Source organism: Buteo buteo, chromosome 24, assembly GCF_964188355.1.
Source record: "Buteo buteo chromosome 24, bButBut1.hap1.1, whole genome shotgun sequence".
NCBI lineage: Eukaryota > Metazoa > Chordata > Aves > Accipitriformes > Accipitridae > Buteo > Buteo buteo.
Window position 1 is genome coordinate 4177199 of NC_134194.1, and position 22837 is coordinate 4200035.

The window sequence follows — 22837 nt, forward strand, 5'->3', positions numbered from 1 at the left end:
GCATAATGTCTATTCCATTCCTTTCATGTATTTACTCAGGGCATTTCCCCCCTAGAGAATAATTACACCACCACCGCTCAGGCAAAAGACACACTTTACAAAAGTAATGAACAACAAAATCTCTATTTTTTTTTTTAAACAAGGAAAATATACAAGTTATTCAGTATTATCAGCTTTTGAAGGTATAATTCTTCAATTACCACATATTGAAATCTTAGGGTAATATGAAGAGACACCCTTTATATTTGCACAAGTGGCTTTTTCTCGTGCTTTTGAATAATTATAAACAAAAAAAGCAAACTAACATATATTGCTTTAACTGCAGATATAAAACAATCCAGCAAAAATGCTGTGAGAAGTATATAATTAGGAAAGAAAAAAATTAAGTAGGAATGCCATGTCAGCATGTGATATATTCATGTATGGACAGCTGTTATGTAGAAAGAAAAGGGATGGATGCCTTAGAAATCTATGACATGAACACATCGATTTGATTTAAAAGACAGTTATGATTAATATTTTTGTTCTTTTCAGTCATCATTAAAGTAGAAGGTTAAAGTGGGAAGAGAAAGTCCTAAAAGTGAAGAAATTTTCTCTTAAAATTTAACTTAAAGGTAGTTCTTATTTATATCAATTGAAAAAATCCTTTGCAATATTTAGAACTAGGCAAATGGATACGGGTAGTGAAAACTGGTATAAGCCTGTTCGCAGCACTTGAACCAAAACTGCTTTTCTTCTGCTGAGGTTTTTTAAAGTTCAGTTAAATATTTTTAAAGGAGAAAAGAAAACAGGTTGTATATCTTTGTACTTAAGCCTGAGATAAGACCACAGGAAAAGCTGTTCTCAAGGCATTTCCTATTCAAACACAACCAAAAAAGTGTCAGAAGTCTCAACAGAAACCTCATCCTGAAGCAAGTTTTCAGAGCGAGTTCCTCATCCTTTACTTGCAGAGACTGATCTCTGGTCATCTACTGGACACCCTACTAAGTTCTCAATTTCATTATTTGCATCTCCCTGTTTCATAGTGGTACTGCTCTGCCTTGAATACTGTTGCTTTGGTAGTTCACAACACTTGCAAATATTGGAACAAGAACTTAACACAAGGTTAAAATGAAACAAATTACTATTAGACCTAAACAAAGCAGGACCAGTAGCAGCTGCAGACTGGATGGAAACAAAAGCAAATGCATTCTTCTCCCACTCCTGGAGAATGCTCTTGTTCACTTACTCTAATTTTCAAACAAAATATTACTGGTCATTACTAAATAAAACTCCTTTAAAGCCTAAATGACAAGGCCTTTAGCTTATCATGCATTCTAGGCCATAATACTTTCTAAATGTAAATACTCAACTCAATCTGGTCTGAGTTCATCTCCAAAATGTTTTTTGGTTTACATCTCAAGCTAAAACACTGCTGTTGCATTGAATCCCTTTGTCCACCTTCTCTTCTGGGAGATGAAATCATAGCTTTGAAAATTAAACTCTTAACAACTAACAGGTGATGTGTTGACACAAGGCCAATTTCTGAACACGCAAGTTCCAACAGGAACAAGTCAGGGGTTTCTAAAAAATTTTGAAGCCTCTCCTCAAAAGAAAATTGAAACCAATATCCAGAATCAAAGAAAAATGAATGTTGATACAATTCCACTGAGAAAATATGTATTTGCTACAAAGCCAACTACATGACAAGGAGTCTGTTTATTGTATTTTAAATTAATCATCCTCCCATCAGCATTTTATTGACTTCAGAATCATTTTACATGATTCCGGAAGGTTTTAACCCAATCAACCCCAATCAACCAAGACTGTTAAGAGTTTCCTGCATTCTTCTCTCTGTGTATTCCACCCAATCCCCCTGGAATCTGCAGTTGCAAGAGCGAAGGCAGAATCATTTAACACTTTCCCTCTCATGCATTCCAATAAAACAGTTCTTAGCCCTGGTTCAAAGTCATGGAAATTTGATGCAGTGAAAATCAATTCAAGAAATTTTACTGCTTTGAACAAGCCTTGATGAAACCTCAACTCTCAACAGGGCAATCATTCTCTTAGGATGCGATAAAAAACCCCAAACCCTTCAGTCTTTAGTGTCTGAGCTGTATCAAAACTAGGCCCCTTAAAGGAGAAACTGTTAACTTTGCCAAGTTATTGTAAGTTTTGTATTTCTGTGAGGCAGATGACAGACCGCTGTTTACATAAAACTCAAGTTCAGGCCACAAAAGCCACTTCCACTTAGAGCCTTCTGATCTGACTCACACCTCTTTTCAGCTCTTTTCTACACTTTAATACCATCCTTTTTATTTTTTGGTAAGACATCCAATGTTATTTAACTTCCTAATTTTTAAAGTTTTTTGTTTTACTATTGATCTATAAAAGGTATGAGAGTTCAATTTTCAGGGAAACCTGAAAGTAAATTTCATCTCAAGTGTTGTTCTTTACAACAGTCACACCCCAAGTACTAATATAAAAAGACATAGCCTATTTCTTCTCCACTGACTTTAAGAATCCTGATCTAACTCAAATTAACCTTTTTTCTTTTTGAATGGAGCTTCCTCTACCTAGCAGCTTACACTTTGCTGTTACTCCTAACAGTTTACGTATGTTTTAGAAATGCACTCAAACATGATTAATATAACCGCTGCCAGACGTTACTTGATCAAGTGCAGCATGTACGCTTTGGTCTGGCTGTTAGAGAGTACAGGAGACTACTCATGTCTTAAGACTTGGTCCTAGCTTAGTCTTTCACCTTTGCAGGCACGTGTTAGGAACTTGCATTCCAAACATTAAAGAAGTCAAGGGGCAGATGCCAATGAACATAAATAACATTATTAACAAAAGAAAAAGAGGAAAGGACTTCATATTGTAATTTGGGATTTTACAGAAGTGACGCCAAACCCTGGTCTTGAACGAGGAAATGGATACGTGTGTCAAGGGTGTGCATACCCATGCCCCTACAAAGAGGAACAAGATATACAAGTCAGTGTCAAAGGCTTTACTAAACAATGACCAAAGCTGATGTAATCCATATATGCTGTGCTCTCATTTTTATAGTGTACTCATTTCAACATGATCTGGCAGATGGTGATAATGGCTTTGTTAGATACTGCCTCTGACAGTGAAGTGGGATTCGGTGTTTATTACTGAAAATATTATGACTCATTAAATTGCTGTTGTCTCAAAGTCTTTCCACCACATCAAGTCTTTTTGTACCAAGATAGCAATGGAAGCCATAATCAATACAAGTACCTGTAGACAAATACAACTGTTATTATTTAGAAGAAAAATATTTACAAATCTTTTTCCCCATTACTTTACAGAAGCAGTATAGGAGTGACTATACAGCATGTTCAACACCTTTTTCTGGAAAAATCTACATCTTGAGAACAAAGCATGTAAAAAAAAATCTGTTACTTTGGGTGTTCTGTGGTAGGTGAACGTATGGACTAGCTATAACTTCACTGGAGCAAAAAGTACATCTAGTCTGACATCCTGTCCCTAACTAGTGCCCAAGAGCAGATGCTCAAGAGCTTTAAAGGAACAGGCAAACTTAAAAATGTTATTTTTCCAGAACATTCCCTCTGACTTCAGCCATGTGCAGCTGAGTGGTTTCCCAACTTAGAAATGCCATCTTTGTGTTTAGTCCCCCAATGGATTTTGTTTCTATGGATGTGTCTAACTGTTTTCTGAAACCATTCAGAATGGTTTGGTATCCATTTTTGGTATTCATAACATCTTATGGTAACAAGGCTCACTGTACTACAGACATTTTTGCAGTTTGGAGGAAAAGTACCTCCTGTTTGTTTTAAAAATACCGTATTTCACTGTATACCCCCTAAATTTATTTTTCCTCAATGGAGTTGATATTGGGGATGGAGAATCTCATCTGACTGCACCTAAGAATCCACATAGAATTTCATCCCTAAAAGAAATTCAGGGATAAATGTACTGTGGAAAAAGACTGAAGACCAAACACATAGCATGATCTGAACTCAGGCATTCTTAACTAATCCTTAAGGAAAAAAGAAATGGGGAAAAAAGTCATGCTTACAATACTTGATGTAAGAACTTCTGAAGTTTGAGAAAATCCGAGGAAAGAAACTGCTTGCTAAATACTGCATGCTACTCTAGAAAGGTAGGATGTCTTCCTGCTTTCTAGCTATTTGTGCTACAACTGTCAGTCCCAGGAATAAAGGGCCAAAGAAGAAAAGACTTAAGCTTTATAGATTCTTTTGTTCTTCTCAACAAGAGATACAAGACAAAGGGTAGGAAAAAAATGTGTAGCAAAATCAGCCACATTTTTTTTTACTCTTCACTTAAACTCCATTCTTCAAAACAAAGGGCGATTCCAATTATTAAATTGAACAGCAATTTATAGTAGTAGTCATTACTTTGTTGCAACTTAGCCAAATAAATAGATGTAATGACTGTTACTAGAATAAAAAGTATTTCATTCTAGTTCTAAGGATATTAAAATATAACTAAAATTTAACTTTTTAAAGGGAGAAAATAATTCAGTGACCATGATGTAAAAAACAAACCAACCCAGCCCAGCATTTTGTACATTATCGCAATATGACACATGTCACAACGCAAATTCTGATGCATATTTACCCCTCTGAGATAAGTGTCTATATTTACATATCAGTATGCACTGTTAGGGCTTTTATTATGAGAAAATGCTTTGGTTTTTATTGTTTTTCATCAAACCTGATCTGTGTAGCTTGGAGAATACATTAGGACCCTAATTGGTTAAGTAATTTTGTATCGACTTAGCTTTTGTGACTCCGAGATCCACTGAAGTTTACGGGACTACAAGATAAGATAGGCACACACATTAAGTGTTTACAGGGTTGGAGCCAAGGAAGGGCTTATCAGCAAAAAGAAAACTCTTCATTTTTGTACATTTCAAGCAGACTGATTCATACATTTGTAAGTTCAGAAAGTTGGTCATTCAATTGGCAACAATGCAAAGTTTTAGATATAAAGTACAAGTACAGCAACTTTGAATTATGACAATCTCACTTAAGAGCATGACACAAGTACAAGAGGCATGTTACAAAGGAGCTTTGCTATGCTGATATTTTTGAAAGGTCTCTGCTTGTGAGGCTATTGCCATAAACAACCCTGCTGTATTTTAGGTCCAGTATTAATCCATATTAAAAACACACTGGATCTGAAGAGGTAGTTTCATGCTTGCTCAAGTTAAGGCACAAACCCCTAATTTATTTTAAACCTCTTTTGGGACACAGTTTGTGGCACAACAGCATAATAGGGATTAGTGTTTCTAAAGCTGCTGTTTAAATAGAAGAAATGTATCTTGGTAGTGAATGCATGTTTCAACAGTATCAAAAAGATACTGTCAATTAATTCTCTTCTTAAATTTCATTACTCCCTAAGGACCATTATTTATGGTAGTCTCAGAATGCCTGGAACTTGAATCTGCTTTTAACCTAATGCTTTTTTACTGTGGACCTCTGAGCTCCCCTCTGCTTCCAAGAAGAAGTTCAGTAGTACATCTGCTTTGACAAACAGGGCAAATCATTGTTTTCCTCTGTGACCCTGTAAAAATTTTCAGCAGCAAGCAGAACACAAGAGGTGAACAGCAGTTCAAGTTGATCAGCTTGCACATCGGAAAGTGAGCATCTGAAGTGAGCAGTTAAACTTACTGCATTCAGGAAGGACTTTCATTTTGCAGCCAATCAGCAGCTGGCTTAAGAAAGTTTTCCACATCGAAAATTAATCAAGATGAAAATGCAACGAACTGAGCTCCAGCACATGAACCTCCATTAAGGGGTGACATCAGAAAGCCTGAAAACAAAAACTCAGGTAAGCACCAGAATGCCTCAGATGCAATTCTAACCATGGGATTCAAAAGGTGCTTATTTTACATTTTAACAAAATACACAATCAACAGTACACAATGGGCAAATAAAAATCCAGTTGTGAAAAAATTCTAATGGAGAAAACAGACATTTAACATTTTCTCCTACCTTACTTCAGTATGTACAGAACAAATATAAATCAAAGTTTCATTTCTTCTGTATTCCTGTTCTCCTGCTGTTTTATAAACTACTTCTCCTCATTTGCTATGACATTTTGGCAATTGAAAATTATTTACAGTGTAGAGAAGACGATGGGGGGCAGGGGGAGCAGAAATCACTTGCAGGCCTGGTTCTTGCTGCTTTTAAATATGCTCAAGAGATTTCTATTTTTTAAGGGCAAAGGAGTATCTTTTTCAGTCAATAAGAAAGTTTGGACTATATTGTAACTTGTGCAAGCTATACATCTGAAGGGAACATACCTGATTACCTGTACGGCTGGACCAGTTCTGACAAATACAAACCATACAACTTCACCTGAGTGGTTGTAATGTGCCAAATGAAGTCTGTGGACACCCTCTCGACTGACCTAGGTTTTTTTTTGTTGTTGGGTTGTTTGTTTTTTTTTTTTTTTACATAAACTGATACTGATGCTCTACTTTGCAGAGAAAATAAGGAGTGGATTGCAGTTTTCCAAAGTACATGTTAGAGAAAGTAAATAGGCAATGAATCATTGTAGAACAAGTGCCACAATAAGTAAAGAAGACAAAAAGAATTGCTAACGCTGAACTTCTCGCCAGCTTAAAGCAGTTGATAATGCTTAGAATTAGTTCTGCAGCACAAACAGAAATCAATCAAATATTCTGACTACTCCCAGCAAGATAGACAGCGCTGCATGAACTGCTACTGCAAAGAAGAAAAAGAAATAAGGACCATGCATTATAGTTCTTCAGCATGCATGCTATTCCTTCAGAGTAAGGAAAGGAAGTATATACACTTGCTTCAATATCAGTAAAATTCAAAGGTACTTTCAGCACGTTCACCCACAAACACATCCTTGCATCCTATTTAGAGTGAAAATCACACATTATTTCCTTAGATGAAAAGCAGGAAAGAATAAGCAGGTGGTATGCTTAAGAAACCAAACTGCATACACTGGGTGTGCTGATGAGAGGATTATTTTGTAGTATTACTTGTAGGTAACAAGAACCTTTAGGGGATAAGTAAGGGAAGGAGAATACTCACTGTGCAACCTGCTTATATGTCAAGTATGTGAGATAAGGAAAAACACTTTATTAGCTGAAGACCAGAAGTCAAATTGTACATCTAATATTATAGTAGTTTTATTATTATTATTATTTTTAAAGTTACTATAACAGACAACACAGGGAAGATGTACTCCAGTCAGCCCCTGTAGAAGAAGCTGTCAGAAGGCAAGAGACTGAAAAGGAGCACAGCAAAGACACACAGTTTTTAGTTCACAGCAACTGAAGCAGCCATACTAATTCCTGTGTGCTAAAACAGTGCATGTTCCTGCTAGCAGAGCTGTACTGTGTATAAACACGCTAATACAAAAGTACAAGAACAACATAAATGTAGTTTGAAACGCACTTTGTTGGGCACAGACTAAAGAAGGGCTTAAATTACAAATGGGCCCATACACTACAAGAAATTATAGATATGTATTTTTACTTTCTGAGGAGTAGCCATACATACACGGTAACAGTAAGTTACCTTCAAAATACAAAGCAGAGAAAGTCATAACTACAGACGGATCCAGAACAGAACTCCAAGTCTGAACAGCTGGAAGCATTATGGAAGTTCAAATCTCAAATTGAACCAAACCAAAATCCAGATCCGAGCACATTATGGGCTAATTTCACGTTTACATCACAGTTAAACTTTAGCAAAGGCCAGCAAAATTTAGCACCTCATCTTCTAAAGGATTAAAGTCAGTGCCATATTCTGCACACACATGAACTAGTTTTCAAACCTTAGTAGGTTCCTTTCTATTAGGTCACGTCTCTGTCATTTCCCCTCCTAGTCTTTTCTGAAGTTCTTCTTTCCTACAACTGCTTTTGATATTTTACGTTCTTCCTCTCCTTCCTGGATGCACAGGATCGCTTTTTTGATTTAGCCAATTTATTAGCATGCCACTTCACATGGTCTCCTTCCTATTATGTCACGCTCCTGCCTATATTTTGAAATGGTTGAAATGCTTTGATTTAGTCTCAGATCATGTGCTGACATGAGCATCTTTAAAAACTCTCCTGGAGAGAAGTCAGGATTTCTCTGGTTTTGTGAAGTAGCAACTGCCAAGAGGTAAAAAGAACACAAACCAAAAATCTCCAAGCATCCCATTTCAAGGGAGTGTTTCTGAATTAGACTGAAAAAGAAGAATGACCTGAAGTTCAGAAAACATACTGAGCATTAAAGGCTAAAAAATTGCACTACATCAGAGTGTGAAAAACTTAGAGAAAGAGAAGGGGAAAAAAAAACCCCAAGCCCCACCAAACTGAAACAGTCATAAAACATAAAACTATTACTAACTCAGTAAGGAAAGAAAAGAGTATCTGTGCTTTTGAGATGCATCTATGTATAAGAATGAAAGAAACCCCTGAGACACAGGATACTAGGACTATCTACCTAGCCTTCAGAGGAGAGGAAAAAAAAAAAAGCTTAAAAATATTTAAAGGGAGAAAAAGGAAGGTACTTTTCCCCTTAGCTCTCGCCACCTCCCTTTTTTCTTTTTCCTAAAGATGTGTGCAACTTTTTTTTGACTTTTTGTTGTTGTTAATCTCCTCAGACAGTTTCCCAGGATGCACAGCAGTTAAAAGAAACACCTTTATTTCCCCAGCCTGTTCTTAGCTGCCTAAACCATCACTGCCTCAGTAAACACTTTAAATCAAACAGTTAACCAATAACATGTGCTGATCATTAGCAGTGCCTTAAGCTCACCTGTATTGTTCTGTTTCTTTAAAAGGGCAGCATTCAAAGCACCCTTCACCCTAAGAAGCATTTTATTTGAGTTGTTATTGCTGTAAGCAGGAACCTAGCTGAAGGAAATGTTAATTTTTTAAGGCCATCTATGAAGTTTAAAAGCATTCTTTTAAAGAAAAGGCCCAAATAAAGAAAACTATGAACATGAACAAGTGATGGAAAAAAAGGATATTTGATGGCTGAGAAAATTCAATAATGTAACATGAACACCTTACAGAAAACAAGCACTCCATTAATTATTTTCTAATGTTACCAATCTTCATCTTTAGGGGAAGAAGAAACTTTATGGAAAAAATATCAGCCTATTTCTGTTCTTCAATGTCAATACCCATTATAAGGTGTACCTAAAATTGTCTTAAGAGTCAGGTCACTTCAGTTTTAAATACTCCCAGCAAAGTTAAGCACAAAGTAGCAAAGCATGTGGTTTAAGTCAAAGAAAGAATGAACTTCCTCAGAGGCTCAGCACACCATTATAGCTTAAAGACCACTGTCCCTTGAAACACTTGAACCTGCTGCAACCAGAACACTGACATAAGTAGATACTGTAAAAAGAAACACTGCTGCGAGAAATGAGATCCAATTCAAGCTTTTCCTTAGTTGTGCTAATAGAATCTGTCTCCGAACACTGATCCATCTAGCACTTGTGCTTTTTGCTAGATCCCTAGCCTGCAGGTATATGCTTGTAAGTCAATCCAGCCATGCGAATGTGACTGAACTGGTGGTTTATTCTTACCCATTTTTAATTTTTTTTTTTTTTTTTAAGCAAACCAATATTGCAAAAAGCCCATATGTTGATGCTGTTACAGTGGGGTTAATATTCTGTTTAGAAGACTACTTTTGTAATGTTGTTTGTGGGGTAAATTTGCAATGTTTTAAGTTTCGTTTGAGAGGAGAACTGCTATATAAAGATCTTTACTTGCATGTCTAGTTGTGTATGTCTTTGGGGAAAGCATTTTCTTCCTTTGAAGCTTCTTGCTAAATGGAGGAAAAATAATACTTTCATCCTCCAAAAAGGTGCTGTGAGGATGAGATAATTATTTAAGGTGTTCTCATTCTGATGTGATGAGAGGAACAGAGAAAGGACTGCAATTATAAGCAAATAAGCTACGTTGATCTGGGGCAGATGAACAGAGTGTGCATTTATATACAGACTCAACCAAACAAATTGCTTGTAGCATATGTAGTCTCAAAAATAATCTGTAAATTGAACAAAAATGTTTAAACAATGCTGTAAGCAATCTCAGCCCTCTGTAAACACCGAGAAGCTCTCTATTTAAAAGGAATGTATGTGCTTAACAGACAATTACAACCCCAACAAAGCCATCAGGCACAACACCGGAGCAGGAAGGACTGCAACACTGTAGGTCCAGTCCATATGCATTGATGTTAGTAGGAATTCTTCTGACTGCCTATGTGGAAGAAGAGTGTTTACGACAGGTCAAAGCAAATCCAGTGCTGGAATGCACAAAAGCCATCAAAGCTCTGATGTAGGGGTGAGGGTACTCTGATTTTGGCTTAGATGTGTGATCAGCACAGCACTTACTTCAGCTATAACTTTTTTAGTCATCTATAAATCAGAGGATCTTTTTGGGTTTTTTTCTGTGCAAATTCAGTTTGTATTATTACTTTCACTGCTGCTATTTCACATTGTTCAGCAAAACCTACCAGTCAGATATTCCAGTACAGCAGCCATGTACACTGGAGCACCAACACCAATTCTGTACTTCGGGTGGCCTTTCTTAATGTAACGTAGCATTCTTCCAACAGGGAATATGACCCCAGCCTTTGCGGAGCGGGAAGTCTTGGTTGACTTCTTCTTTCCACCCCTGCTGGACATTTTGTCTGTATTGGGTCTGGAACAGCACTCTATATATAAAGAAGGGGGAAAAAAAAAGTTATCAATAAGGACTGATGCTGTAATACCATATATTGAATTTCAAGACAGATCAGTATTTTGTGTTAGGCAACGCATTAGGGTGCCTAAAACATACACAAAAGTTGCCTTTTCAGAGTATATACAAAAAGAACCTAAAAAAATGTACACAGAATGTTTATTTGCCATTGTCATCTTGGCATAATTTTACACAGTAAATATATAAGCCAGAGAAATTATTTCATTTAAATCTGCTTTGGAATTACTTTCCTGAAATTCTTAACAGATTAAACCGGGTACCATTAATGGAGCAAAGTGTGTTAACTACCTAACGTAAAACAGAGCTTCTGCATTAAAGCTGAGGATGCTTTCTGCAAGGAGACTGACACAACCCTCTGCTCTTTGGGAAAAACTCTTGATTGTGCATTTGAACAACTGCGGTGGGACTGTTACACTCATGAATAACTATGTTCCTAACCAGGAAAAAACTGCATCCACTAAAGGTTTCGTAAAGTGTATTCACCTTTCTTAAAGAACTAGATTTTCACGCATGTGTGAATTTACAGAACAAAGGCCTATGCATGGCAAAATACATCTCCTGTACACTAAATGTTCTATTTCTAGAAAGATCTGAAATGAACACCTTGGAGATTTGAACCAAATGGATACCAGCTATCTCCACATCGAACACTGTACTGCTTCAACATGCCCTCTAGGAATCTGATGAACTTCAATCTGCCACCTTTCCTTAACATAACAGTGGTCTAAACACTCAGCAGATATCTGACAACTGTATCTCAGTTTATGTCGGTGAAGAAACCTACTGCTGATACAGCTGTCAAACATATTTTTTTCTCTTTGATTTCTGCTCAGGCTGTAAATAGAAGCTGACAAATCTGAAGAGGTGGACAGTTTGCAGGCTTTCAAGGTACCTTTGAAGGTTTAGATGATGCACTGGGTTTTGAAATTAACTCAGAGGAGAGGAGACAGTCCCCATCTCCCCCTCCCTCCTTCCTGCGTGTCTGAACTCTAGGGAAACCAGCAGCATGCATCAGTGATACACATACCTCTGTACATCCTACTTCTCTCCTTGCTGCACAAATCCTACCTAATACAAATGCAAATTCGCTGGTGTGTTTATATACTCCACAATGAAACCCCTTTAAGCCTGCTTTCCCATCACACCAGTTCTCCACTTGTCTTTTTGCTTTCCTCTCATTTATTCTGAATTCTGTCCTTGTCCTTATAAACTTAACTGTATTTGCCATAGGTCTGAATCCACAACAATTGACTAAGCTCAGACTTAGGCAAAACAGGTTCACCAACCCCACTTCTAAGTTTTGCAACTTCTGCTCTGTGCTGACATGTCCTGAAGTCTTTTAAATCTCCATGAGTCACTGAGATTCAGACTACATAACTACCAAATGAAGACCACTCAGGATAACTAAAGAAATGCGAGTATCAAACATTTCTTTTCCTTTCCACTTCCACACTCCATTCATCAGAGCCTATACTTGCATAGCACATTAAGTAAAATAAATGCAACGGGCTCACTGCTTGTTAAAGGTAAAGGAAATAATCCCATCTTATTAGCTCAGATGAAAGTCACACTACATTTATGAAACCGATGTCAAAACACAGACAGGAAACTTTGGAGGAGGGAAGCCATCAAAAAGGCTCCTTTCCCTTTCCTCTGCTGTGAACTCAGCTCTGTAACAACTATTATTCTGTGAAGAAGAGGACAAAAGCCAATTTTCTTGCCTTGAGAAACTGCATAACTGGAGCTCACAACTGGTTTCAAAAACCTTCCATTTAATTGTATTTTCTCATCTAGTTAGCTCTGTCTTTGTTAGCAGAAAGGCTGGGCGTGGCTTTGAGTTGGTTATGGACTTTCTGCCAGAAATTATTTTCATAGTTCAAAATCCATTTTCATCAATACTACAGATGTTTAATCTCACAAATGTTGAGAAGTTCATTGAATCAAACACCAGGGAAAGCTGCATGAGAATTACCTGTGCTTCTAGCTTCCCCCATAATTCCTTTAGTTTGTAACTGATAGGTGAATGATGAAAAACATAATTTTTCCAGGGAAAACCTGCAAACCTTGAGCAGTAAAATTCTATTAACCATTTGGCTTATGAGTTAATGGGAGAGTCAGAATAGCTGGAAGATAATATGGAAACCCTTACTTCCTGATGTTGGGGTTTTTTTTCTTTGGGAGAGTGTCATCTAGCCATCAGCTGCATTTGGATCAAAGTATGAGTAATGCAGCAACACAGAATTACTGCCAAAGAGGCTTTGAAGGAGCTGGAGTAAATACAGCTCACCCAATCTAAAAATCCAAATGAAAGACACACATGGATGGCCATGCTGTAGCTAGTAACAGAAAGAGATGAAAGAGCACTGCCCTTTCATTTTTAGTTCCAAGAAAATGACTATTCATAGACAAATAATGGAAATGGTTTCTTCATATGTCGAAACAAATAGGTACTGTGTATCACTGCCTCTGGATACATACCACCTATTCAAAGTGATGCTAAGTTTGTTGTTAACATACTGTCAATTGTCATCGGTCATGCTAAACCAACCTCCCCTATACCACCCTTGAGCAAAACACTTTGCTGTTAGCTTCCAAACTCTTTCATCTGGTCTTCAGAAGATGTTCTTCCCTTTAACGTACTATTTTCTACTTAATACCTCCAAGCCTCCTGTCATCTGCAGCTAACGCCTACCCGTATATAAAATGGTGGTTTTTTTTTTCTTTCATAATAAGCTTATTTCTGCAAACTTCTGCAAACTCTAGAAGTTAATTCCCCCCTTTATTTTATACTCCTGGTGACATTTCTCTTGTTAATATTCAGGATAAACCTGGACCTCTCTTGACAATTAACCGGATCCTCTCATACTGTACATTAAAGAGCCTTCTAGCTGTAAGTTTATTTGTGAGGAAAAAATTTGCCTGAACCAGAACAGTGGGAGACTTGCATACTGAAAAAAGCAAGAACTTCTGGAACTTTTAGTATCAAAGGTGAAATGCAATAAAGATGAGTTTCAGATCTTCTTGTCTCAAGGATCCCATTCCTACAACGTGTGGTGAATCACTGTATCTTTAGATGTTGGGGGTGGAGGGAGGGAAATTCCAATTAAGTTTCAAGTACCACTTTTAATTTTGCCAACCATGCAATTCGGAAGGGGAAAAAGAGAGCCTGCCATGGAAGACCTTTTTCAGGCTTACGTATGGATTCAGGATCATTACTTTGCAGAACCTGTTTGTCCTGCCTTTGAGCTGAGGGATGGCCCAATGAGCTCTCAAAGTTTCTTCTCTAGTTCCAGTTCTCCACAGCAAAAGAAAAGGGAAAGAGATTTCACTTGCAACAGCCACCAAAAGATGTACTGAAGTTAAATGTAAAGAGCATGGCAACAGATCAAAAACCAAAGAAAACTCTGTGCCTTACATGTTCTCAAATGGTTTATCTCTGTAACACCAGAAACTCTGGAATGCTGCCAACATTAATGAACCAGAGCTGTTTGCTGAGTCACTGCTAGCCAGCAGATGAGGGAGGCAACCAAAGGGAACCTTATCACATGTGCCATAGTTCAGACAAGATTTGAACAGGATCATTTACAGTTAAAATAAATAAATAAATAATAATAAAAAAATCACAGTCAATGACCGTCAGTAGACCAGTCCTTTCTCTTGCCTTTGCAATGCATTTACTGAGCAACTTTGCCATATACATAGCATCTTCAAAGAGTTGACAATAAAGTGATTTTGTTTCAATGTGACAGTTCACAAAATTATCACTGTGATAATCAGGGGATATCACCAAGGAGTCAACTTATCCAAGACCACCTTTGACTTCAAATCAAATTTAATGCTATATTCTTCAGTGGCTCTGCTGCACTTGGACACACTTTGCCCTGTTGCAGAATTTAGCACCAGATTCATAGCCTTTTGAAAACCCCTTAAAGACTGCAGTTAGATTCGTACTGCTTTCTAAGATCTCAAAATTCACAAAAATGAGAATCTGATGGTATATTAATTTGGCTCACAGCAAAGATTCAAGCTACAAGGCTCCTCTACTGTCACATCTTTGTGAGCCAGATATAAATTCTCTAAGAAACAAAACAATATAAAGATGTAGCAATGAAATCAGCATTATTAGAATTTTTCTGTTTAAAATTGGCTGTAGTAACTCTTGTTGGCCATATTTTTCTATGTGAAGATCAACACTCCACTAAACCACACTTTCAAATACCATCTTCCTAAAATGCACATAGGCATCTGTTTTTCTGAAAGCTTTAACATCACATAATTCTGAAAGTACAGTCTGCACATCCTGGTAAAGTGATACCTAATTTCCAAGTACCAGTACTTCATTAGCTCAGTCAATTTGATGCTTTCATCAAACAGTAGTAATAAAAAACACCTGCTATTAATAGTTTTCAGGTACTGGTTCTTAATGACTTGACAAATTACTAAGAATGCTACTGCTGTCAGGCAGGGACTGTTCTGATCATGGGCTTACATTGGTGTATTAACTGCACTCAGCAAACAGATGATTAAATTTAGATCTATGTGATCACATCAGCAGTGTTGTGGAATCCAGGAGACTATTGCTACAATGGGAAAAATACTAAGATTTAGTAATTATTTTTTCTTCTTTCCAGTACAAAGACTAAGCCAGAAAGTTCATTTTTGTATCACAAGAGATTAACTGCAATGCTATTTTCTTTCCATTGTTTCAAAAGATTAACAATGTAAGTGCTGCCATTCTCTCTTAAATCTATTTATGTACTATAATAATAGCTGCTCGCTGAACTCTTTTTGAAAAGGTGCATTTGAATTTGCTTTGACAACTAACTTGCTCTGTTCTTGGCTAATCAGAAGCTAGTCTGGCATATTTATAAAATGCACTGCTCATAGTCGGTATAAAATGGTCTCTAATAATGCTTGCCTAGCACAACAGTGTCTCAGTCTGTGACTGTGGCTTCTAGGTACGACAGTAATAAAAGAAGAGCTAATCACTCAGTTATTGTTTGATCTGATGTGATTTCAAATTTTAGCTTAAGTGCTTTATCAAAGCAATAACTCTTTGTGGTCTGAAACAGACAGAGGAGTGAAACTGGTTGTGATAGAGCAGTTCCACCACTACATTAATTTCTCATCTGAAAAGGTAACACCATACATACATTTAATTTCACTTAGAAAACCAAGAGAACATTCCTCATCTAGGAATGCCCAATAGGTGTACTTTCTGTTGAAGATTAGTAAGACTAAAATTCCCACAGTAATAACGTAAAGGACGGGAAAAAGAGGAATAACATTTTCACAAAATCTGTGTGCAAAACAAAATATTGTTGCACAATTGTATTCAACTGGCAGAAGTCCCTCCCTCCCACAATGGGTCTGAAACCCCGAAACAAATATCCCCTTAATGCGCAAACCCCCACTATGAACAGTACTGGGAGAATGACAACAGTTTTAGCTGGGCATCCTGCCACCAATAGTCAGGAAAACGTAAATACAATTGTCTTCACTGACCACTGCTGGGAGTACTAGCATGAAATCAAGCCCATTTGTGCATTATAGCTTGTTGTATACTAGGGAGGAAGCATAAAATTTGATACAGGATGTTAAATCACTGGATCATTTATGAATTCAATGTTCAGAAAAACTGTTTTAAAGAACATTTTGGAAACTTCTTTGCCCCTTGACATTTTTGGAAGAAAGCAAAAACGCAATAAGGAATTTACATGGATGCTTCCAAGGCTAAATCCAGATGTAGAATGAAATTTAAGATAGACGCCACGCTGCTGAGGGAAGGGAGTGCAAAAAACTTGACCCACTGAGAAGGCCATGAATGGTGTGATTCTAGCACCACTCCTTTTGGAGCAAGGACCATGAGCTGAATCCTGCCCATACTCTTTAAGGAGGGGTCTGGGTAAGGAACTATAGCTTCTTTACATGTCTATAGCCTCTTTCCCAGACAAGTGAGCAAGCACTGCACTCTTCTCACAAACACCGCACGTTTCTTTTCCGATTTACCTCTAGGAAGCACTGGGCTGACAAAACCTAATGCTCACTGCACTGCCCCCTGGGTCAATATTCCCTCTCCCAAGGGAGGCGCTCTCCAGAGGCTCCTTTTTTCCTCTTGTGGCATCAGTTCCAGATTCCTGTTCCTTTATCCCTACTTCACAACCTTGTTGGGGCAGGACTACCATTTATGCAGAACAGACAACAGGCCGTGATCCTGGCTGACAGAGTTGTACAAAAATACTTTTGAATTTCTTCAGGAAAGCAAGATTTTGACCGTTCTTCAGGAATGCGACTATATCACCTATCTTATCATGAGAATATCTTTTATCAAAGCTCATTGCTGTGTATTGAAATTTTACCTGCAGAACCAGGCAACTCCTAAGGACAATTTTAAACATGCTGATTTATTTTAAGACTAAGTTTGCAATGGTGGATTTTTCTTTTTGCTAATGCTGATCTATAAAATAAGCAGTGCTCAAGCACTCTTCCTATATTACTGTCATTAGGCCAAATTCTAGGCTTACTACTAGTTTTTAGATCAGTTATGGCTTAATCCACACTGTCAACATTTGGCTTTACTGGCTATTAGAAGGGTATGCCTTACACACAACAAATAAAGTTACTCTTTAATAACCCAGAAAGCCTAGAAGATTTCAGCATGAAAGATTATGATACATAACACAGCAAAACAACCTGCAACCATTACTAAGTAAAAAACAATATAATTCCTTTCTTTCAGAACACTTAAAAAAACCAAACCACGCAACACATTGGGAAGTTTTCTAAGACCACTTGATACAAAATGTCTCATGCCCAATTACATTAAAATGTATTTTTCAAAGCAACTGTAATTGTCTTGTTCCTGCCAAAATCTTTTAACTCTGGGTTGTGCCTAAGAACCCAGGTTCCGTTTTTATTAATTGCTCACTTGCTCCTTAGCTCATTTATTTTTTCTACTCTTAGGAATGGGGGAGGCAGTGGATCTGCAAAGTTCCCTACAGACCTGTTGCTAAGTGACAGCCACACACAGTCCTGGGGAAAAAAAAAAAATGGTCTTTCGTCTGTATGGTCAAGAGATAAATAACAAGCCTCATCCAGATATATTTCAACAACCAGTCTCCTTCCATCACCGTAAATGAAGCAACCTCAGTTTTACGCCACCCTATGTGCATATGAGCTGGTTCCAACTGCCAGCTTCAGATGCAAATTCATGGGCCTTCTGCAACTTACTTCTAAAGCTTACAGAGAAAACAAAGGGACTATAGGAAGATATGAGTTACAGAAACAGTTCGTTCCCCTTACTGTCTCCTACATGCATGAATATGTCAGTCTTCGGTCTAAATCCAGGCGCTTCTGTGATATACCTTGTGCCAAGTCTTAGGAACCTGCATTCACCTGCGTCTTGCAGTACTTGCAGTCCCCTATGAGAAACACCCACACCCAGAGACAGTCCGTATAGGTTGCTCAAATCCTGCAGGCAGACATATTGCAGGCTATACGAGAAGTGACAGTTCTAAAAGAATATGGGGCCCTGCTTCTAACCGAACATTAATTTTTACCACTCTCGGAAGCCTTTGCTTACGGTTTTAAAAACGTCATTCGGCCTTTTTTTTATTAAGTCATTCACATGCGGCGGGTAACTTTTATGCCACGGTTTCTTCCTCCCAAAGCGAAACACACCAAAAACACGTTCAGCTGCCTTTCACTTGCGCTTTTTGCGGTCTCTCCAGATTATCTTCTCCTGCCCGATGACCCGAGGTGGGAAAAAGCGAAGAAGGAGTCCGTGCGTGCGTATAAAGGCAGCGAGACGTGAGGAACGGCGGCTCGACCCCCCCCCGAGCCGTTCCTTGAAACCTCCCCGCAGGGTGGGCGAGCGACCGTCTGCGGGGCGTCCGCTGGACTCCTTCCAGCCTCCGTACCATAACCCAGATGCAGCTTCTACAGAAATAAAAACCCCGCTGCCACCATTTCGCTGGGAGCCGGGTAAAATCTTCCCGGCTTCACCTCAGGCACGACAAGAAGAGGCAAGAACCCACAGACCGCCCGGCGCGGCCCGGGCCCCCGCTTTTCCTCAGGGAAGGGCGGGGAGAGGGGGGGGCCAGCACCCCACCTTCCTCACAGACCACCCCCGCTCGGCTCGGGGACCCTGGCACCCCGGCCTGGCTGCCACCCCACCGCGGAAAAGCCCCCCTCAGCGTCGTCGTCGTCCGTCCGTGCACCCCCCCCCCCCTTCCTCCCGCCTCCTTCCCCACACGGCGGGCGGCCGTACGTAAGGCGGGCGAACCCTTTCGCGCCGGGTACGGCGGTGCGAAACCGCAACAGTGACTTACAGCGCGGCCTCCGGCGGCAAGATGTCTCCCGTCGGCCGGCGGCGGCCCCGCTCCCGCTGCCCTCCCTCCTCCCTCCTCCCTCCTCCCTCCTCCTCCGCCGCCGCCGCTGCCTCCGCTCCGCTCCGCCCGCGGGGCCAACGGGAACGGCTCGACGGGCTGGCGGCGAACTCCCACAATGCCTTGCGCGCCCCCCGCGTCACATCCCTCCCTTCCCTCCCCGCCTGGCCCCGCCCCTCGCCCCTCACGGCGGCCGTTGGCGGGGCGGGCGGCTCGCCGTCCCCTCACGGAGACCCGGGGCCGGGGGGGGGCGAATCGTTCGCCTCTGGCAGCGGTACGAGGTCTCCCGCTTCGCTGCTACAGGCCCTCGGCTGCCCGCCCCAGGCGGGGAGCGAGGCCCTCCGGCCCCCGTGGCAGCTGGCTGCCATGCGGGCGACCGGCTTGGCTGTGTGGGGCTGGGCCTTGGCACCGCGTCCTCCACAGCTGCTCCTCGCCGGGCCATTGTGTGCAAACGTGTGGGCTCCTAAATCTTCGGCGGCGAGGACAAGGCCGGGGTGGGGGGTAGGGGGAGGTTAATGCCACATTCCTCCTGAAAGGAAGTTTTTGGTTTGGGAAGGGAGCGAGGGACTGGATGGTTAGCGCTGGCACAAGGCGATAACGCGCTCTTTCTGATTGCCTCGTGCTGTACAAAAATGGCTTGCTGCCATTTTATAGGAGCCCCAGATGGAGCTATCGGAGGAGTTTCCGCATGGGAGACGCGGATGTCCTTGAGTGTGCCTTGCTGGGTTGGGAGAGGTGGGTTGCTTCTGCCCCCCCCACCCGTACGCCCAGCCGGCAAATGGAGGGTGCACCCCCTCACCGCCCTCCCCTTTCCAGCTTTCTTCCAGTTGCCTTGCCCACTGGCTGCCCCATCGAAGAGGGTAGCTGCTACAGCGGGTCTTGGCTGCAGGACGGACGAGCCGTAACAGATTGCCTCTGGGCTTACAATGGTGGGACTAGAGGCAGCTGGAGTTTTGAATGTCATGGAGGACTCTGGGCTTGCTACAGCTCCCACTTTGGCTGCTCCTACCCAAGTGGAGCATCCCCTTTCTTCAGTGCCCAAAGCGGGATGCCAGCCCATAGCCCCTTCCCCAGCGTCCCTTGATGTTCTTTCATGGCTAGAGCTATGACAGGTGGCAGTGGCACAGTGGTGTAATACTGCAACTACCAATAGCTAGTAGAGGCAAGGAGCTTCTCTCTGTTCCACTCTTCTCATTAACCACCCTCAGCTCCAGGTCTCCTTATTTTGCTCAGTATTGGCACATATTCACAGTACGTTTGTCATACGAAACAGAAAGCAGAAAGGAAGAAAATGGTTTAAAGGAACAATGAAAAATGGGGAACTGGGAACAGCTTGTATAAAACATGTGGGGCTGGTCTGAGAAACACCCCTTCAAAAAGTGTTTCTGAAATAAGGGGCCAGAAGACGTAGTACGCACAGGGCTGCATGCAGTGCATGCAGCCTACAAAAGGAATGTCGTGTTCAATTCCAGTAGACAAGCTCAGGCATTATAATTGTGGTGGTCTCATCCATATAAATGGCCAGGCTTGGTCTGTTTTTTAATGCAGCTAAACTCTGCGTCTCCCAAGACATCTCTCATTACGTTTTTGTGCAGCATACGGTCAAATGCAACCTTGGCCTGACTGTGCTCCCCAAGTGCTAATTGTGACCTGAATGCTATTCAGACACGCAGTTTTGCCTAACAAAGACTCCCCGCTAAGTAAAGTACCCTATAGTCCCTGATTGCCCTTAACCCAAGGATATGGATACAGTACTTATTAGGCCATCTGCTGTGGCTCCTCTTACGCAGCTGAGGACACACTCTACTTTCCCTGTGTTCCCATCCACACACACCATCTCCCTCCCACCTCTTCCTCCTCCGCGTTCACAGCACAGCGGAGCTCCGCTCCCTTTTTCCTTGCTGGGAGTGCTACCCACACAGTAACCCTTCCCGTGTGCTGTGCAGAGCACTGAACAGAACTGGTCCTCCAATGCTTGGCTGTTCCCACGCCGTTTTGCTGTCACCCACACAAGTTTTATTAACAAAAAAAAAACCCCAACCAACCCCCAAATATCTCTGTTGACATGATGAGCTGCAAAGGCCCATGTGGAATTTAAAGAACCCACAACATTGTCTAATGGGGTTGATACAAGGCTACAAGGTGAAGGGAGCTGACCTACAATGACAGATAGAAGGGGTTACCTGGGAAACCAGCGTAGGTCGCTTTCTATGCTCTTCTACTATCATCGTTCATTTTGTCTGTTTTTTAAGGGGAGTCTCTGGATTTTGTGCTTTTGAAGAAAGCCTTCAAAACACAATTGGTGAGGATTTCTGGAGTGGTAGCTGCCTGAGTTTGCAGAGGGCCTGAATAATTTGCCCATGGAATAGGATGCTAGCATGGAGACTGCTGTTGATCACTTTAATGTTAACATTGACTGGCTCACCTCCCACCAAAGCACAGATTTATCATATTTCACATCTACTAGGTCTGCAAAGAGCGCCCAGTTTGAGAGTGCAGTCTGTCACAAATGTCTAAAAGGGTGCGTTGCTTACAAAAGTCTATACTACATAAACTACCTCATTAAAACAAACCTTGGCTTAGATTTTATTCCCTTTGCCAGTTTGGTGATGTATTTATTTATATATAGAATGATAAAAAGCACCTTTCCAGAGCTCTGCTGTCTTCATGATTAATATAAACAGTTCATATTCTTACATTCTTGTATTCTTCATTTTGACACCCCGACTCTAATCAATTTTAGCAACCTCAAGGGACTATTTGCAGAAGATAGTTCTGAGTGACTGAGAATATAAACACCTAATTTGTTTATGCAGCATAGGTGGCGGAGAAGAAAATATTACTTGGGAGGGGGCAGAGCAGCGTGGGAAGGGTTGTGGCTGATGGTAATCCTCTTAAACTTAGATAAGCGTTTTCACTTTGGGGTAGCTATCTTAATTCTGAATGCGTCGCCTCATTTGTCATTGGTGTTTATTTGTCATTGTGTGTTTATTGGATATTGAGAATGCATGTCCTAGGTTACTTCAGTTTGCTGAAATATCTCTTCAGGATGTAGTGTGCCCAGCCAGCAGATCCCTGCTGTTTTCCTACCACCTTCACGTGGTCAAAAGAAATTACAGATTCCTCAGGCACGACCTACTTCTCTGAAGGAGCTATCTGAACCTCCTTCAGCTGCTTAGCCTCCTCTCTTTTTGTAGACTATATGACTAACCCATGCTTCAGTTAACTCTTTATAGTCAGCTTACAATCACATATATGTACCCGCAATGCGCGTAATGCTATTGACATTCTTGCGATCTCCGTCAGATGGACACAGTGACCTCTACCAAATCCAGTCAGTGCTCATCACACACTTAATGCAACCCACAGACCTAGTATCTGTTGCAGCAGAGTATTAACTGTGATTTCCAGAGGGCTGACACTGGCCTTCCAGCAGATTGCTGTAATCTACCGTGGTTGTTACTGTATTGAGAAATTAGGCACTACAGTACTTGAATATGTGTGGGACAGGTCTTTTACTTTTCTTTCACTTCACTCTGGTTTCCCGCCACCATAAAGATCTGCAGCTTCCCTGTTATTCAAAATTAGCCCATCAAGATCAGGAGCTTCTGCAAGAGAGATCGACCACAAACTGATGCTGGAACCACGATGTGTTTTGATACCTGTTTTGTGCAGGGTCGGAGCCATTGATCTTAATGATGCCTTTTTATCTTTATTATCT

The 22837-nt window shown here is 40.6% G+C and overlaps 1 protein-coding gene across 10 annotated transcripts in view; it reads right to left on the minus strand.

Moving 5' to 3' along the window:
• The window catches only part of MACROH2A1 (macroH2A.1 histone), a 47579-nt gene extending 28381 nt beyond the window's left edge, over window positions 1-19198 (minus strand). For 8 of the 10 annotated variants that reach the window (XR_012654309.1, XR_012654308.1, XM_075056786.1 and 5 more), the window contains exons 1-2: window positions 19060-19198; window positions 10482-10682 (exon numbers count right to left, since the gene is read on the minus strand). Coding sequence is in view for 8 of the 10 variants with exons in the window: in XM_075056786.1 (XP_074912887.1) it covers window positions 10482-10653 (172 nt within the window). In the remaining 2 variants the exon portion in view is untranslated. Of the gene's footprint in view, window positions 1-5663; window positions 5806-10481; window positions 10683-18409; window positions 18668-19059 lie in introns of those variants that run through there. The other 2 variants (XM_075056781.1, XM_075056788.1) reach the window with 2 other exon arrangements.
• Between the last annotated feature and the right edge of the window lie 3639 nt (window positions 19199-22837).